At 24.2% G+C, this 19,067-nt stretch overlaps 1 protein-coding gene across 11 annotated transcripts in view; it reads right to left on the reverse strand.

Moving 5' to 3' along the window:
* LOC127281614 (protein held out wings) overlaps window positions 1-19,067 on the reverse strand; it is a 116,002-nt gene that overhangs the window by 2,618 nt on the left and 94,317 nt on the right. Inside the window, exons 4-8 of one of the 11 annotated variants that reach the window (XM_051305405.1) lie at window positions 14,738-14,881; window positions 11,362-11,464; window positions 11,163-11,207; window positions 10,540-10,839; window positions 3,875-3,993 (exon numbers count right to left, since the gene is read on the reverse strand). In XM_051305405.1, coding sequence (XP_051161362.1) covers window positions 3,911-3,993; window positions 10,540-10,839; window positions 11,163-11,207; window positions 11,362-11,464; window positions 14,738-14,881 — 675 coding nt within the window. In that variant the 3' untranslated portion in view covers window positions 3,875-3,910. Of the gene's footprint in view, window positions 1-3,874; window positions 3,994-10,504; window positions 10,855-11,162; window positions 11,208-11,361; window positions 11,465-14,737; window positions 14,882-19,067 lie in introns of those variants that run through there. The other 10 variants (XM_051305403.1, XM_051305401.1, XM_051305402.1 and 7 more) reach the window with 10 other exon arrangements.

Consider the following 19,067-nt stretch of genomic DNA (forward strand, 5'->3'; position numbering starts at 1 on the left):
GCATTTGATTCGTACATGTAAAATTATAAAAAAAGGTCCTCATGTACAACGGTTACTATATTAAACCTGCGCCTTGTTACAATGTGGCAGGCAAAAAAAAAAATTGTTTTTTTTTCACACAGATATTAAAAAATTATATATTATTTTCTTTAAATGTGGCTCGTGTACCCTCCCCGCGCATAGGACAGGCAAAAGACACTAAGGAAATATTTAAGGCATATGTAGAATAAAAAAAAAAAAATAATAATAATGATTTGATAATTTTTTGGTAAGAAACGTTATTTAGAGTAGAACAGGAGCTGTGAATACAGCTCAGAATAAGCATTAATTAATTAATTAATTAATATTATTAGACAGAAAAAACAAAAAAAAATAAAAAAATTTAAGGAAATATTTTTTATCCGAGAATTTTAGAGGTAGCTTGGGTGTGCACCTGTCACCAAGTAGCAGTGCTTAGTAAAAGTGACGTTGTCGTCGAGGTACCAGGATTTTTTTTTAGTATTGCATAATTTTTTCGAATTAGCGTCTATTATTTATCGTTGCTCGAAACGTTGAGAAACACTGTGCGCAACGTAATGGCGGGAAGTAAACACCAATTACAAAGCGTTATATCTCCCCTCCACTATTCGCACGCAGTGTTTCTCAACATCGAATGACGCTAATTCGGTCGCCATACACATGCGATCAATATTATTAATTTAATAGTGATTAATAATAATTATTTCCCATTAGCAAGCAAAGTGACAGAGGCTAATGAGTTAAGGCACGTGCCATATATGTTTATTTATAAATATATATATATATATAGTTCCAGGCATATTAAAAAAGCGAACGTTAACATGAAAAAAAAAGAAATGAAGATAATTGTTATTATTATTATTATTTTTAATGGAAAAAAAAAATTAAATATAGTTAGTGTCAACTTGGCCATGTGGAGCAATTTTTGTTAGTTAAATTAAAATAAATAGATGGTTCTGTTTTTTGTGCAGTCTATATTATATGGATGATATTGCGTCTAGTGATGAAAAAAAAGGGTGGTAGTTATAAAATTATAAATTACGATTGAAAAAAAAAATTGTTAGTGAAAAAATACATGGGACACGTCGTCTTGGACAATATCAGCGCCAATGCCGTGCAAATATTCCTGTGGTGAAAAAAAAAATTAACTAGTTTTGGAGGATATTATTTTTTTTGAAAATAATTTTTCTTCCGACTGATTAGAGAAATAATAAAAAAAACCGCGAAACCTTCGTTGTGTACCGCGTTACCACCCCTGTAAAAATTTACTAACTCGTTTTTTATTTTCTTTCATATAAATATTTATTCTTATAATTATATATATAATTATTTTTATATATATATATATGTATATGTCGATTTGTATACACAATAAAATGGAAATTCAATAAGTGTTCCACAGGCACAAGTTGCCAGAAAAAAAAAGAAAAAAAAAAAAAATTAACAAAATGCAAAATATAATTATCATGTCCTGGAAAACATTTACAATAGACGGATTGAAATCTTACTATATTGTATGAATATAATATATTTAAATATATATATATATAGATCTTTAAGTTTCGGGTAATTTTTATCTTTTATTTTTTTAATTCCATTTTTTTTTCAATAAATTGAATTAAAAAACTTTTATTTCAGCGAATTCGAAATTTAATGATCCTTTATATATTTTAATATTTGTATAATAGATATAAATAAGATAAACTATAAGCACCAAAAAAAAATTCTTTTCAGTGTAATATATTTATTACACAAATACCACACTGCCCCTATATTTAAAAAAAAAAAAATATTGCAATACTGAGTCTATTCAAGGCTTGAAAAACTAGACAATTTTAATTATTTTATGTCATTTCAAAAAAAAAAAAAAAAAAAAAAATAATTCCGGGCAGTGTATTTGCTACCAATTTGTTCTGAGGATGAGGTAGGTGCGCACCCACATTCTCCGATCTGGCGTAAATATAATATAATATATTTATTATAATAGCAACATTTAAGAAACCTGTTCTCTTGTACACGCGATTATTGCTTAGACCTAAGAGCGGGGAGTTACGCCAAAAAACAAAATATTTTTGAAAAATTTCTTTTTCAAAACAAAATTTTTCATGAAAAAAAAAATTCTCTATAATATACTTTTTTTCTCTCAATTCAAAATTTTTTTCTTTTCTAAATATTTTCCTCGCAGAAAATTTAATTTTCAAAAAGAAAATTAATTTCCTTTAAAAAAGAAAAATACGAAAAAATGAGGAAAATATTTTGAAATAATTTGACGAGTATTTTCTTTTTTTTTTTTTGAAATAAATAATATAGAGGACGGGGCACTTGTGTCATTCATGTTCCTGGGGTATTGCTGTATATATATAGATACAAAACTCGATTTTCAACAAATATACAGAATCGATATAGATGCGGTATCAGGTACACAGAACGAGCGTTCACACAGCACTACAATTTCCTAAGGATGCTCTTTTTTTACAAAATAACTTACCAGTTATAAATTATTATTTTTTTCAATCTTTTTTTTTTTTCTTTTTCTAAAAATCAACATTTTTCTCAAAAATTATCATTATTATTATTATATAATTATTATTTATATAAAAAAAAAATTGAAAAATTATAAAATAATCATAAAAATTACTGTAAAATAATAATATAAAATAATTAAATAATAATTTTCGAAAATTGATTATAAAATCTTGTTTTTAAAATAATTATAAAACAATAAGTGAAAAAATTATTATGTAATAATTGAAAAAAATTGTAAGTAAATTATAATTTTGAAATATAATTACATAGAATCTTTTTAAAATTATTAAATAATAATAAAATCTACTATAATATAATAATTTAAAATATTTAATAATATTTTTCAAAATTGATGAACGTAATTTTCTAAAATTATTTAAAAAAAAACAATTTTTAAAATTATAAAACAATAATACAAAAAAAATTATTATTAAATAATAATTTAAAAAATTGTAAGTAAATAATAATTCCGAAAAATTATAAGTAAATAATAATTTCGAAAAATTATAAGTAAATAATAATTTTTAAAAAATTATAATTACATTGAATCGTTTTTAAAATTATTAAATAATAAAATTACAATGAAATAATAATTAAAAAAAATTAAACAATAATTTTCTAAAATTTTAAACAAAAGCACAATTTTTAAAAATTATTATAAAACAAAATTTATAAAATTATCATAGAACAATAATTGAAATAATAAAAATTTAATAATAATTTGAAAAAAATTTGTAAATAAATAATAATTTCAAAAAAAATAATAATTACACAAAATCTTTTTAAAATTATTAAATAATAATAAAATTATCATAAAATAATACAGTTCAAAATATTAAATAATAATTTTTCGAAAATTAATTATAAAATTCTTATTTTCTAAACTTTTTATTTCAAAAAACTAATTTTCCAAAAAATATTATAAAATATAATTTTTAAAAGTATTGTATAACAATAAATAAAAAAGAATTATATTTAAATAATAATTTCGTAAAATTATCAAATAATAATAAAAATAAATATATTTTTTAATAACAGTAAAAAATAATTACTACGGATTTAAAAAAATATTTTCAAAAAAATGAAAAACAAGAATAAAAATAAAAATATTTTTAATAAAAAATTTGTTGAATTTAATAATTCATTTTGTTTTGGAGCATCCTTAGTCATTTTTTTTTTTTTTTTTTTCAAAAAAAGAAGGCGAGTGCAATGCGGAAGCTCTCGCATACATTTTTGTAGGCGGTATACAAAGTTATTTAATTATATATAAATATATATATATATTGAAATTGAAATTATAAACGTAAATGAACGTTTGTGCAAAACTAACCTTTCCGCGGTAGGCGCGACTCTGTACTCAGTGTATTCACGAGAGTGCGCCAGCCCTTTGATAAGGGTGCTCTCGAATTTGACCCAGGTGCCTACGCTGCTTCGCAGCGGCTGCTGCACCTGTCCCCAACATACAAATATCAGTAATCACGCCGCACACAATATATATTGTATTTTTTTTTTATAATATCTTCCGAGACATCTCAATAGTCCTCGGTATCTCGTCCATTTTTTTTTATCCATATATATATATAGATATATAAATGTCATTTCTTTTTCCATTTTCCTTCAATTTTCCTTTAAAAACTAACATTCATCAACAAGATTAATTATTTATTTTTTGCGACTCGAAAGTCATTCAAAAGTTACGAGCTGGGAGAAAAAAATTCTTTTTTTTTTATTTTAATTATTTATATTTTTATTAAAAATTTTTTTTCTTGCAGCTCATACTTTACGAAAATAATATTTAAACTCGAGGTTGAAAGCTTTGTTTATTTAAATTTTTATTTATTCGGAAAAAAAAATTTTGTCAAAAATAAATAATCTGAAGGCGAAAAATTAATTTTTAATTAAATTAGGTAATTAAAAATAATTTTTAGCTCCCTTTCTTCAAATTTTAGAAGAAAATTTGTTTTTTGAAATAAATAAATCAAAGCTTCCTACCATCAAGTTGTTTAGAAAACGAAAAAAAAAAAATTAATTAAAACTATTTCTTACAACTAGAATCTATACATAAATAAAATTATATATTTCGAAGTTGTTCGTTATTCTCAAAAAGCCATTTTTTTCAAAAAAAAAAGGACTTTTAGAGTTTCTCACTCATAACATATGGCTTGAAACAGATTTATTATCTTTCTTTTTTTTGTTTTTAATTATATCCGAGAAGTCACCTCATTAAATAAAAATCAGAAAATTCATATCAACACTGAGTATTTGAAATTATGCATCGATTATTAAATTAAAATATAATAATAATAATAATAATATTATTATGTGTATATAAATCCGTCACTTTACCCTTCATCATATAAATATAATGGCTAAATCTTTATAAAAAATAAAAATAATTAAATAATCATAGAAAATAATATAAAATAATTTACATGATTTTCATATTAGCATATTTTGTGTACGTGTCTGTGTGTGTGTTTGATAATTTTTTTAATATTTTTTTTCGAATTATTTTCCACAAAAAAAAAAAAACTAAATATTCTAGGAGTATTCTCTTTTTTTTTATTTTGTGACTCGCTTAAAAAATACTTCTCTTTAGCTGCGTATAAATAGTGTATATATATATTAACTATATTCATTTTCTTGTACGATTTTCTTTTTTTTTTTATAACGAAATATTGTTGTGAGTAACTTAAAAATTATTATATACTGTTTGTGTCACTGAAAATTAAAAAAGAAAAAAAAACGAAAAAAAAAAAATAAACTATAAATATTTTAAGTATATCATTTTTTATATTTATAGATGGATTCAAGTCTCCGATAATAATACACAGCTACAATAGTATGCGCTAGAACCATCAGTTCTGAAAAAACATGTATTATTTGGTCCCTGGGTATTTTTTTTTTCCTACGCCTAGCTGTCTGCCTAAAAGATCCTACGTAAATAATCCTACCTATCACCGGATATTTCTTGCTTTTTTTTTTAAATTTTCTCCTTGCTTTGTTGAAAAATTAAAAATTTCTCCCCTTTTGAATTTTTATCAAAGAATTCAATGTAAAAAATTTTCTACTTTAGTAAAAAAGAAAATTAAATCGAATAAAAAATTTTCGTGACAAGGTAGAATTTTACGCTAAACTTGGACACGAATAAGCACTTTTTTTCAGTCTTTCCTCGTTCGTATTTTTTTCGATCGCTCCTTATTTTTCTTTCTTTTTTTTTTTTTTTACTTCTCATTACCGCGGGTAACATGCAAGAATATTTAAAGCTCAAAACTTATATACGTATAACAATTAAGCGGACCTATGACTCGATTATTTGGAAATTAAAAATTATGTGTGTACAAATTATAGAAGCAAATTTTTTTTCTCGGATTAGGAAAATAAAAAAAAAATTGTAAGTTTTCTATATAGAAAAGGCGGACCGATCGAGTTAGTTCTTTTTTTTTTGTTTTTTTTTTTTTGTTTTTAGTCGTTTGTGTGTTACGTTGATACCAAAACCCTAGGGATTTTTATTTATTTTTTTTTTTTTACTTGAGATTCTAGTGGTACTTTGTAGTGTTAAAAACCGATTTTAATTACTGGTCAAGCACGAATGTTTAATAAAGAAGGAAAAGGAAAAAAAAAGATTAAAAAAAAGAAAAAATAATAAAAAAAAGAAAACAAAGAAAAATACAAATACAAATAAAAAATATAGTTAAAAAATAAGAAAAAGAAAAATGATTAAAAATGCAGAATGAAGTACCAAAGTTAATGACCATCACCGTATTATTATAAAATAGATAATTAAGAAGAAAAAAAAACACAATTCCAGATTAATAAACAATAAAGAAATGCTCTATACGTTTGATTACTCGCTTTTTTCATTATTATGACTCTGGCACCGTTGTGAAAAGACGCGTGAAAAACATCTTATTTTCTTTCTTTTTTTGTTTGTTTGTTAATTTTTTTTTTTCGAGCTAAAAGTATAAAATTCTATTAATAATATTACATACTAACAATATCCAACGGTACATTTCTTTTTTTAAATTTAAATCTAGAAATAGTTCTATAAAAAAATCTTCTGAAAAAAATCTATCACTCTAAAAGTTTGCTAAATCTCTATAAGATTCAATAAATACAATATATATAAATCTATTCTTTTCGCGTAATAATAATATAATAATAATAATAATAATAATAATATAATAATAAAAATAATAATAATATAATAATTATTATTAAAAATAATAGCTACAACAATGAATGGCCTTTGATTATTGCATTGAGTAGTGCACGGCGACGTACGATTCGCGAATAAAATCAAAAATTATTATAAACAAAAAAATAACTAACAAAAAAGGAGGAAAGGAAATAATTTTTTTTTTTTAAAAAGTCAAGTAAATAAAAAATTGTGCTAAAAATAAAAACGTAAATACTAATGTATTTATATAAAAAAAAAAATTGAAAGACAATTTTTCAGACCTCGGATCGACTTTAAGACATAAAAAAAGTCGATTTATATTACAAAAAAATCGAAAAAATTGATTTTTTTTATTTTAACAAAATTTAATTGGTTAATAAATATTTTACTTTAAATAACTAATTGTTATTAGAAATTAAATTCATTTTATTAATTCTGTAATGAGAATAATTCTATAATGAATATTATCAAGAAAATTAATTTCAAATATTTCAGAATCGAACTAATTGTAAGATAAATTTTCAAAATTTTATTTAAGTAGGACAAATTTCTAAACAAAATTATTAAACTTCCATTTTTATAATTTTTTCAAGTCTGATTTAAGCAATTTATTCGAATTAAAAATTTTTTCCATAGTTTTTTTAGTTTTGATAGTCGAAAAAAATTTCAGGCAATACTTAATCAAGTTTTACAGATTTTTAAATGAAAATTTTTTTTTAATAACAATAATTTTGGAAGATTAAAAGTTGAATTTTTTAGAAATAATTGAATTTCAAAAGATTTTTTAAATTTTCAGACAATAATTAAATTTTACAAAACTAAAAAGAATTTAACAAATAATTTTAGATAATATTTTTGTAAAAGTAATTGAATTATCAAAGATTTACAATTTAGATTTTCGAAATTAATTGAATTTCAAGTGATTTTTAATTAAAATTTTTTAATGATTTTACTAAAAAATTTAATAGAAATTGCAGACAAAAATACAATAATTTGAAAACTTTTTAAGTGAAAAGTGGTTTTAGATAGTTGAATTATTTTCGAAGAATATTATAAAAAAATCATTAAAAAATAATTGAATTTCAGCAGAGTTATAATTGAAATTAATAAATTTCAAAAAATTTTACATATAAAGTTTTAGAAATAATTAAATTTTAGAAGCTTTTAAATTGAAATTTTTGAAAATACTTGTATTTCAAAAGCTTTTATTAAATTTCAGACAATAATTATAATAAGAGAAATTTTTAGTGATTTCACATAAAAAAAATTGAATTCCAAAATGTTTTAATTGAAAAATGCTTTCAGATAATTGAATTTTCGAAAAATATTATAAAAATTATTAAAAAAATAATTGAAATTTTTGCATATAATTAAATTTCAAGTGATTTTGAATTAAAAATTTTTTGTAATTTTATTTGCTAATTTTTAAAAAAATTATTAACAAATTATTAAATTTCGCAAAAATTTTAATTGAAAAATAGTTTAAGATAATTCGAATTTGTGAAGAATTTCATTAAAATTATTAAAAATAATTAATTTAGTGAAGAATTTTAGTTAAAAATTTGTTAAATAATTGAAATAAACAAGATTTGAAGATCTACATTCTGTACTAAAAGAAAAAACGAATTTTGTTTAAAAATTTTTTAAAGAAAAATGTAAAAAGTCGAAAAAGTCGCATTTTATTAAAATAAGTCGAAAAAAGTCGTATTAATCCGAGGCCTGATTTAAAAAAAAAACGAAATTGCTAATTTTTTCAGATTAAAATTAATTAAAAAAAAAAAAAAAAAATTAAACGAATTGCACGACAGTGCCATTAACTGGCCCACTTTAAACACCATGCCACTTTCAATACTGAGTGTATTATGCGTTTAAATAAACTTTTGTTTGTTTTTTTTTTTTTACTATACTAGCCCTGCAATATTGAATAAAATAATAAGTGAATCTTTGCTCTATAATAGAAATTCTCCCTGAATATATTCGCGTCTTATATATATTATATCTCGAGGAAAAATCATGTGTTTGTGTATATGTGTGTATATATGTAAAAGAAACTAAAAGTCTACTTGATTTGTATTTAATCTTTGATATTTTCTTTGCGCTAAATCCGGGACGCGAGTATTCGACAAATCTCTCGAGTTAACAAAAAAAAATAAAAAAAAAAAAAAAATGACAAAATTATTGCTTTCGAGATTCTATTTATGAAAGATCTACCAACTTTTGATTATATATCCTATAGAAGGAGGATAATAATCATTTTTTTTTAAATAAAATAAAATAAACAGAAAATAGAGAGAAAGTAAAAAATATTTTCAAAAAAAATTAAAAAGGAAATAGAAAATAGAAAGAAAATTAAAATAATATATAAAAATCAAAAAAATAAAAAGAAAATAGAAAATTAAAAGAAAATTAAAAAAGAATAAAAAAAAATAGAAAGAAAATTTTTTAAAAATGAAAAAAAAACTTTTGGACTAGTACAGCTATACATTCTCGTACCGCAGCATTTTATAGAGCGGAAATTAAAAAAAAAAAATTCCTAAATCATTAAAAATACCTACACTTGGACGTAATGTCATGTGCTGCTGCTTTTTTTTTAAGTCGTGACTTATATACTCATAGCGACGCATACGTTGCTCTAATATAACTCTATATATTTTTTTTTATAATTGTAATTAATAAAAAAAAAAACAAAAAAAAAAAATAGTGATGGACTAGCAATTGACTGTTTCTCTATTTTCTCTGCTAAAAACACCTAAAACCTATAGATATTAATAGACATGTAAATTTCCAGATTTTCCAGAAATAAAACTAGAGAATAATCAAGTACTCATGTGTATAGATTGAATCAAGCACATGAAGTGTGTTTTTATCAGCCCTGTATATATAAATCTTTAATCGAGTCCGTCCATCTCTCGACATTGTGGTCATTGATAATAACAATCATAAAATAATAAAATAAACATACAATAACTCTTTTTTTTTTTCATTTCGTTGTTAGGGATTTATATTTTTTTTTTTCTTTAATTTCACGCATTTTCTATCTTTAATTAAATATCAAAAATAAACGAGGTTTATTTTTAATTATGTAATTTTTAATTAATTTGTTTTTTTTCCAATAAATTTTTTAAATAAATTTTTTTTCAAAGAATAATATTTTTTAACGAAGCTGAAATATGCAACGTTTATGATAAACGATTTTTAAAGAAATAATTTTTTAAAATAAAAAATTCTACAAATTTCACGCCTAAAAAATATTAGTTTTTATTAATCAACAAATTATAAAAAAATATTTTTTAGGCAAAAAATTATTTCTTTAAAATAACAGCACTTTAAAGGGTAATTCACTGTTTACTTTTAAGGCTCATTCACAATTTGGCACTAAATCGAGATATATCGAATGATCTGCAACCTGATTGGTCAGTTTGGAACTTATTGAACCAATCATATTCCGCAAACATTCGATACTATCGGAAAAACGATTGTATTATATACAATTCATTATCTTTTCGTTTAGATTATGCGTATCAAAGATCAAAAAATGATACGCAGAACCTAAGCAGAAGGACAATTGTAAATTATTTGTAAAGAAAAAATAATTTTTTCACGATATATAAATCCCTAACTAAAAAATTGTCGAATGATGAACGGACAAATGAATCATCGTAAAAAAAAAAAAAAAACGTGCTAACAACGGAGCTGAACGTTTTTTTTTGTTTTCAAAAAAATTTTCTTGATTGTTTGTTTTTTTTAATGATTATTATATTAAAAAAAAGAAGGAGAGCGACTCTCGGCCTAGCGTCAACGCGCAAATAACCCACCAGAATGGTCAGCCGTAGCATACTCGGTGAGTAATGGTGAAGCTAACGCTGCATAATTGGCATAATCGGGATAGTGCGTGTAGATAAGACCATGTGGATCACCGGACAATAATGATGCTGGTGGTCCAGATCCATTGAGAAGGGAGGCGCCTGTCGTTGGTACGGATATCCTTGGCGAGAGTATCAATGGTGCACCAAGAGGTGCACTTGGTGTTCTCATTTGTGTTCCTAAACCAGGAAGTAAACGTTGTGTCTCGGCTGTTGCTGCTGCCAGGCGCCTCCATTCTTCAGCATCACATGCTGCAATATCAAATGCTAAACTCAATTTTTTAAACTGATCTCAAACTTAATGGTGTCAAAAAATTATTTGTGCTTTTTCTTTTTTTTTCTTTTTTTTTTGTTAATAGTCCGAATGACAATGTTGGTTACAATAACGATTCAAGGGATTTTAGTGTTTAGTATATATAAGATTGTGTCTAGTCAGAAATGTTTTAATAATTTTTTTGTCTTGTTCGTTAGAGAAAATGAAAAGAGAATGAAAGAGTGAGAGAAATAAAATATCAAAGTCACCCGGACGTCATTTGGTGTCGAGATTTCATAAGAGTCGTTTCATGTCATCCTACCTGAGCATCTTACTGATGGCGTTGGCTCAAGGTGGTATCCTACGACTAGAGTTTTAACAGGAATTAAAATTTCAAACTTTTTTTGTTTTTCTTATTAGGATTGACGATCGCCTTTATGTTTTTTTTTTTTTTTTTCAGGACTTGACTTTTAAAGCTTAAAACTTTTTTGAAAATAATTTTTTAAGTTTGAAATAATTACCTGCTGCTGCTGCAACTTTTGAATTTGAATCTCTGTAGGTTCCATTGATTATGGCCAGTTCCATAAGTTGTCTCTTCTTTAATTCGTCCTCACCATCGGCCTGCTAACAATCGATATCAACGTCAGACAATATCAAAAGTTAATGACTCTTTATAATAATAATCTTACAATTGAAATAATGGAATTGTCGCTGAAGGCGATTTGTAGTACCATTTTTCACCGCTAGGTCTAAAAGTTACTGTGATTGGTGGAAATTGGATTTCTCAGTAATGGACCACAACTTCAATAAAGTTTATTTTTGTCTTTTCAAATCAGTTGAATATATATTAATTGGATTGATGAATTTAAAATAGTTCTTTTTATAAAATTTTGAGGTTAGGACATAAAATTTTTCAGTTGAAATATTACTTTTTCAGTAAAAAAAAAATTATTTTTTAAAAATAAGATATGAAAATACCCTCTTTTTTTGGAGAATCGCCGATATATATTCAAGTTATTTGAAAATTTGACAAGCTAAGTAATTTGAATGTCTTCTCGCGTATAGGAAAATGAAATGTGTCCCGCGTGAAGAAAAGACGTCAGCTTAAAGTTAAATTCCTTAGATTCTCAGAGTGGTAAGAAAGAGAAAGAGAATTATGGCATAAACTCTCGACACGAGTGTAATAACTGAGAAAAGATATATGTGACTTTGGCAAGGATTCCGTGTATATATTGCTGATGCGCGCGGTGGCTTTGGCAGCGAGGCACTCTTTTATATAAATTTCAGCCTTCATATATATATATGTGTCATTTGCAAAGTTGTGTCTCTCAAAAGTAAATTTTAGCATCGCAGGTGTTCCCCGTGAATATTATTATTAAAACTTAATGGCCCACTTTCTAAGTGTTTCAAATTTTGAGAAATATTCTTTGTGACTATTCAAAAACTGCAAATTTTTTTCTGAAAAATTGGGACGCGCATGATTATATGTTCTAAAAATAATTAGTTAGAATTTTCATTTTATGGAATTTTATTTGACATAATTATTTTAAAGACGAATTTTTATTTGTTCGAATTAGTATTATGCATAGAATTTTCATCAAAATGATTTTCTATATTACAGAATTTTTATATAACCGAAAATTTACTTCACAGAATTTTTATTTGTACGAATTTTTATTTTCTCGAATTTTCATTTAACATAATAGGCATTTTAAAGAATTTTTATTGGGTAGAATTTCATTGCATAGAATTAGAATAAATATTTTTAGGAGAAATTCTACCATACAGATTTCTGTTATCGACATTTACCGACATTGAAAAGTTTTAGTTTTTCTGTCCTGTATACTATAAAAAGCAGACTATAATTTTTATTTGTTTATCAATACAGATTTCTATTATCGACATTTACCGACATTGAAAAGTTTCGATGTTTCTGTTCTATACTTATATGGAAATTATATCAAATATAAATTCGAACAAATGCACATTTATTTGAAATAAAATTCTATGCAATGAAATTCTACCCAATAAAAATTCTTTAAAATGTCTATTATGTTAAATGCAAAAAATGCAAAAAATGCAATTCTGCAAAATACTAATTCGAACAAATAAAAATTCGGCTCAAAAATAATTATGACAAATAAAATTCCATACAATGAAAATTCTAACTAATGATTTTTAGAACATAATTATGCGTCTTGAAAAATTTATAATTTTGACTAGAAATTTTTTAAAAATATTCAATAAAATTAATTAGGAAAAAAATAGAAAAAAAAAAATCCGCCCCTTGAGGAATGCATTCAATTGATTCTTGATAAAAGTCACAATGATACCACGCCTGTTGCACATGGATATAGATTTCAATACATTGAATGCATGTGAATAGCACGGAAGGGTAGAGATATTTACATATGTCAAGTTCGCTTGTCTGATTTCATCAAACGATTAGACGAGGTGATAATAAGATAAAAAAAAAACAGGATTAAGAACTTTCTGCCTCTTCACATCCGACAATCTTGTCAAAAAAAATTTCTTTTTCAATATACTACACACATACAACACTTATTTATTTATACATATATGAGCAATTAAAATAAATCTTTGTGTAATCAGATAAAGATTTATATATATAAATAAGAGTTCCGCGTATCATTAAAATCTCTTTAAGAAGGTCCGTAATTGCGCTGCGCGAAAGGTGATGAATTACCGAGGCAAATATACAATTCTATAATTCTACAGTAATACAGATTTAAGATTAATCACTCCGACAATCTGATTGACGACCTTTCTTTGTGGGATCAACTATATATATACTATAGTCGATAATCATTTTTCACTTTTGAGACACAATTATAATTCCAATGCGGAAAAAAACTTCTATAATTACTGCATTAGAAATAAATATATATATACTAAGAAAAGAGTGTGGACAACAAATGGACCATTTCAGTTTTTTTTTTTGAAAATTAATTAAAATGGTCACATAAATTAGCCATAAAACATTAATAATTCGAATTTTCATTTTAAAGCATTTTTTTCAGATAAAAATTATTTTTTAGACGAATTTTCATTGTTTGAATTGGCATTTAACAAAAAAAAATTTACCGAATTTATATTTGAACGAATTTTTGTTTTTACGAATTATTATTCGAAAGAATTGTTAAAACGCCGAATTTCCATTTGTCCAAAATTTGCAAATGTTCGACAAGTAATAATCGACAGAAAGATTTTGGCGTTCATGTACTAAAATAAATCAATTCAGAATTAGGAAGAAAATTTTCATTGGTTTATTTTGAAATTCGGGACGAAATATTTTCGGTCATTTGTGGATTTCGGACAAATAAAAATTTGGCCTTTTAACAATTCTATCAAAAAAATAAATGTTTGCAAATAAAAATTCGGACAAATAAATATTTGTCGAATTGAAAATTCTGATATATTTAAAAATTTGAAACACTTAAAATTCTGTTGAATGAGAATTCTGCTAAATTATAAAATTTTTTTTAAATTAGAATTTTTTCAATTAAAAAAATAGTTGAGTAAGCGAGAAATTATGTAAAATAAAAAATTACTCTCAAATAAAAATTCGGTATTTAAAAAATCAATTAAATAAAAATTTGTTTTTAAAAAAAGGAAATTCTGTCAAATGTTAATAATTTGATAAATGATAATTTATGTAAAAATATGAATAAGTATAAAATTTTAAATAGAAATTCTAATTATTAATTTTTATGGCAAATCATTAATTTTTAAAAAATTTATTTTCCAGAAAAGCGTAATTGAAAAAATTAATTGTAAGATTTATAAATATTTGTGTGAAATGAAAGTTTTTATTTTTTTTTTTTTTATTTTTTTTATAAGGTATGAATTATGAATTAAAGTTCGGAACTGTCTCACCACGGGCACAAGTAGCTTCTTGACTTCCTCGACGGCTCGGGCAAGTTTCAGGGTGGCACGATTCTCGGTATCTTCAACTGTGAGCAGAACATGAAGCTCGTCTGTCAGGTGTTCCCAATTAGGTTTACCCCGATTCTGCTCCTCCTGGGAAATCATAAAACAAGAGAATTAAATGTCAGTCCTGCGATGATGCAAAAAAAAAACAAGAAATAAAAATAAAAAAATACAAAAACCATTAAATTCCAACTGTATATACAATTCCGATTGACAGTAAACTAACGTAATCGAACAATAATTTTATAATAATATAAAATATAATAAAAATAATAATAATAATAATAATAATAATAATAATAATAATAATAATAATAACAGTAATAATACAATAATAATAATTATATTTTAAAAACATAATCTAATAAATATTAATTTGCCTGAAGTTTTGAACGTTCAAATGGACGAAAAATTTGTTTACTACTTTTTAACTTTGAAATTTCTTATGAAATATTACTTTTTGAATTTAAAAATAAATTAATTATTTATTGAAGGTATAATTTACATTTTTTTACTTTTTTAATTCTGAAGTAATTTAAAAAAAAAAAAAAATTATAGACCAAAAAAATGATTTGATTCATTTGAACGGTCAGTATTTATTTTAGCCTACATAAATATTGAAATAGACAAAGCTTGAAGTACGCAACGTTTATATAAACGATTTTTAAAGAAATAATTTTTTAAAATGAAAAATTCTTTAATTTTTTGTCTAAAAAATATATTTCTTGTAGTTTTTATTAATCAACAAATTATAAAAAAATAATATTTAGGCAAAAAATTATAGAATTTTTTATTTTAAAAAATTTTATTTCTTTAAAAATCGTTTATATAAATGTTGCGTACATCAGCTTCGTGAACTAGTGACACAAAAAAAGAAATAGAAGTGCAACTGAAAATCAAAATATTACCAAAGTGTGTAAAGAAAATAACAAAGAAAACATCAATAAAAAAAAAAAATATTATTTTAGTATACTTACGAAAAATCTGTTTTATGCAGCTTGAAAAATATTCGTTTATTATGAAAAAAAATTATGTAAAGTATTTTTAATTAACGAAAATTTATTTCTACAAAAAAAAATATACAAAAAACAGTTCAATATTAATTAATTAATTCCATGTATAATAAATATATAAATAGTATATAATCCTAATGAAAGAAAAATAATTGATAAATTTATAAAAAAGAAAAAAAAATTTCTGTGGCAAATAAAGTCATCGAGGTATCTCCAAATGTCTTGGGACAATTGCGATGTACGTGTGTGGCATCTCAATTACTTTATATATGTACCGTTAAGCACAGCCAACTGCATATATTTTTCTGCTGAGTTGACTTTAAGATTATATTTTATTTCAAGGATTTAACTTTCAATTATATAAATTATATATATTATACTTTAAAATTACCTATATTACATATTTTTTTTATATATACAAAATTTCAATAATTTACAAAGTTAATGATATAATAATTCACGAAGAGGATTAATAATATATCTCTCTCTCTCTGTAAGTGTTTGGTTGAATTTGAAAATTATCAAATATTTATTTTTTTATTAAATAATTATTATTTGAATCAATTAAATTGTATTTGTTTGAAAAATCGAAATTATTTCAAAAAAAAATTTATTTAATTGAAAAATAAAAATTATTTTATTCAAATAAATATATTTATTTGAGTGAATTGAATATTTGGTTTAAGTAAATATTTATTTGATACTAGTCAACAGATTATTTGAATAAAATAAATTTTTTTTTAGTGTAGAAATGAATGTCGAGAAAAAATTTTGAAAAATTTTATTTATTCAATATGTGAGAAGGAAAAGAGAATAAATGAAAAATCTCACTTTCATGTGATTGACTAACCATGGGAAGAAAAAAAAATTTTTTTTTAAATGAGGGAGAAAGAAAGAGAAATACCTTAACGTAAATCTACTTAAATTCTATTTTACGCAGCTGAGGACGATTACGCTGAAAATGGATCTAAGTAATCGAAGTAGACCTTAATTTTTGCTAATTTATACCTCTGTATAAGGGCAAATGTTTATGGCACAACTTTTCTATAACGAGTTTCTAATAGTTTTTTTTTTCGCAAGAATTACACATCAACAAAACACATCAGTGGAAAAATATATATATAGGAACTCTTAAAAAGTTATTGATTATCTATGAATACATCTGTTTTCAAGCGACGAATACAATTTTTATGAGGTTTTCTATTTTACACATATATATATTTATTTTATCGACTTCTCCTTTAATGTTCTGTCAGCATTTTTAAAGTCTACAATTAATTGTTAAAAAAATTGTTTTCTTTTCTTTTTTTTTTAGTAATTATTTTTGTTAATTTTACATAAATATGAATCAATTATTTAATATAAAATACTTATCTTTGAGCATACAACCTAACCTCAAACTTTATGCCCAATCGAATCTTTGATTTTACATCTAAGATTTTAACATAATTTCGAAATATTACTCTCTAAATTTTAAGAAGTGACAATTTGTTAACTAATTCAAATTAGTAGAAATTTTCACTAATTTTTAGTAAAATATTACTATTTGATTTAGTAATATTTTTTTTTTACTAAAGTATTAGTGAAAATTTAAAAGTAGTAGAAATTTTCATTAATTTCGATTAGGGAACGAATTTTCACTAATTCGAATTTAGAGAGAGTATTCCTAACCTAAACAATAAACTTTTGGATCTAATTTAATTTTCATACCTTATGTCAAACTTAACCTTAAATCTTAAGCCTGATCTAATTTCAAAATCTTATGCCTGGCCTAATATTAAACCTTTATGCCTAACATAACCTCACATTTCATATGACTTCAAAGCTTATACATAATCTAACGTATAACCTCAAATTTTATTCTAAAACCTCTAAAACTATAACTTTACTTTAACCTAACCTCAATACACATGTCTAATATAAAATAATAAAACCCAAATCCAAGATTAATTCAATTTATTAAATAATTTTAATACGCAGGTTAAGATTTGGTTGGAAGCCACAATGCCACAAAGATCGAATTTAATTCCCACAATACGAATGATCGAATCAGTATCCCATAAAAATAATAAAAAAAAAAAAAAAAAAAAAATGAAAACTAAATGAGCGGCCAAATCTAAAAGATAAAAAGATTTGATCCTTGGCATTTGGAATTGTTATTTGCGATAATTCAATAATTTTCTCGTTCAATTTGTTCACAATATTAATAAAACAATTCATATAAAATGACACAATAACTTTATTATAAATCCTGAATGCTAATCACAGATCTACAAATTTTAGACCCAGAAATCGGAATAGTCATTTCCCATGTAATTTTTCACGCTGAATCCAAAAATGACAGCGAAACTGCTCTATCACGTCCGGATTTCGAGATATTCTAACCTAAAAGCGTGAAAAAGGCCGTTTTTGGCAACATTCAATCATCTATAAAATCTCCAAAAAATTTTTTTAAGCGTTGGTTCAAATTTCTAAAGAAAGTACTACTATTTGCCTTTTAAAATTTTCTTGGCCCGTTCAAATCCGATTTTTTTTCATTCAGATACAACCATTTAAATTTTGCGTTACACGACCTGAAAACCCTAAAAAAAGGAAAATTAAGTAATTAAATTGAAACTTGTTACTCGGGGGATTTCGAGGTAGCTGATTACGATAACGATGCCAGATTTTCGAAAAAATGTCGGATCCAATACGGCTGCTATCAGAATCGTCATCAAAGATCTAAAATACTCCCAAGTTACGCGATTTTCAAGCGAATCAGTTGAATTTAAAAAAATATCCGCCATATTGAATCCGAAATTTTTAATTTCGAAAATCTGACATTAAAATTGCAATCAACGACTCCAAAAACCCCCCTAGTAACGAGTTTTAGTTGAAGTTCTTTGCAATTTTATTTTTCCTTTTTTAAAAAGTTTTTAGGTCGTGTAACGTAAAACTCAAATGGCTGTATCTCAGTGAAAAGAAATCGGATCGGAACGGGCCAATAAAATTTTGAAAGGTGAATAGTAGTACTTTCTTTAAAAATTTGGACCTATGTTTAAAAAAAATTTTTGAAGATTTTATAGATGATTGAATGTTGCCAAAAACGGTCTTTTTCACGCTTTCAGGTTAGAATATCTCAAAATCCTGACGTGATAGACCAATTTCGCTGTCATTTTTGGATTCAGCGTGAAAAATTACATGAAAAATGACTAGTCCGGATTCTGGGTCTGACAAAATCGAAAATTTTGTAGGCCTGTGATAATCGGTGATTCTATTACAAT

The sequence above is a fragment of the Leptopilina boulardi genome, unplaced genomic scaffold (assembly GCF_019393585.1).
Source record: "Leptopilina boulardi isolate dan_hultmark-lab unplaced genomic scaffold, ZJU_Lbou_2.1 LbouV2_273, whole genome shotgun sequence".
In the NCBI taxonomy this organism is placed as follows: domain Eukaryota; kingdom Metazoa; phylum Arthropoda; class Insecta; order Hymenoptera; family Figitidae; genus Leptopilina; species Leptopilina boulardi.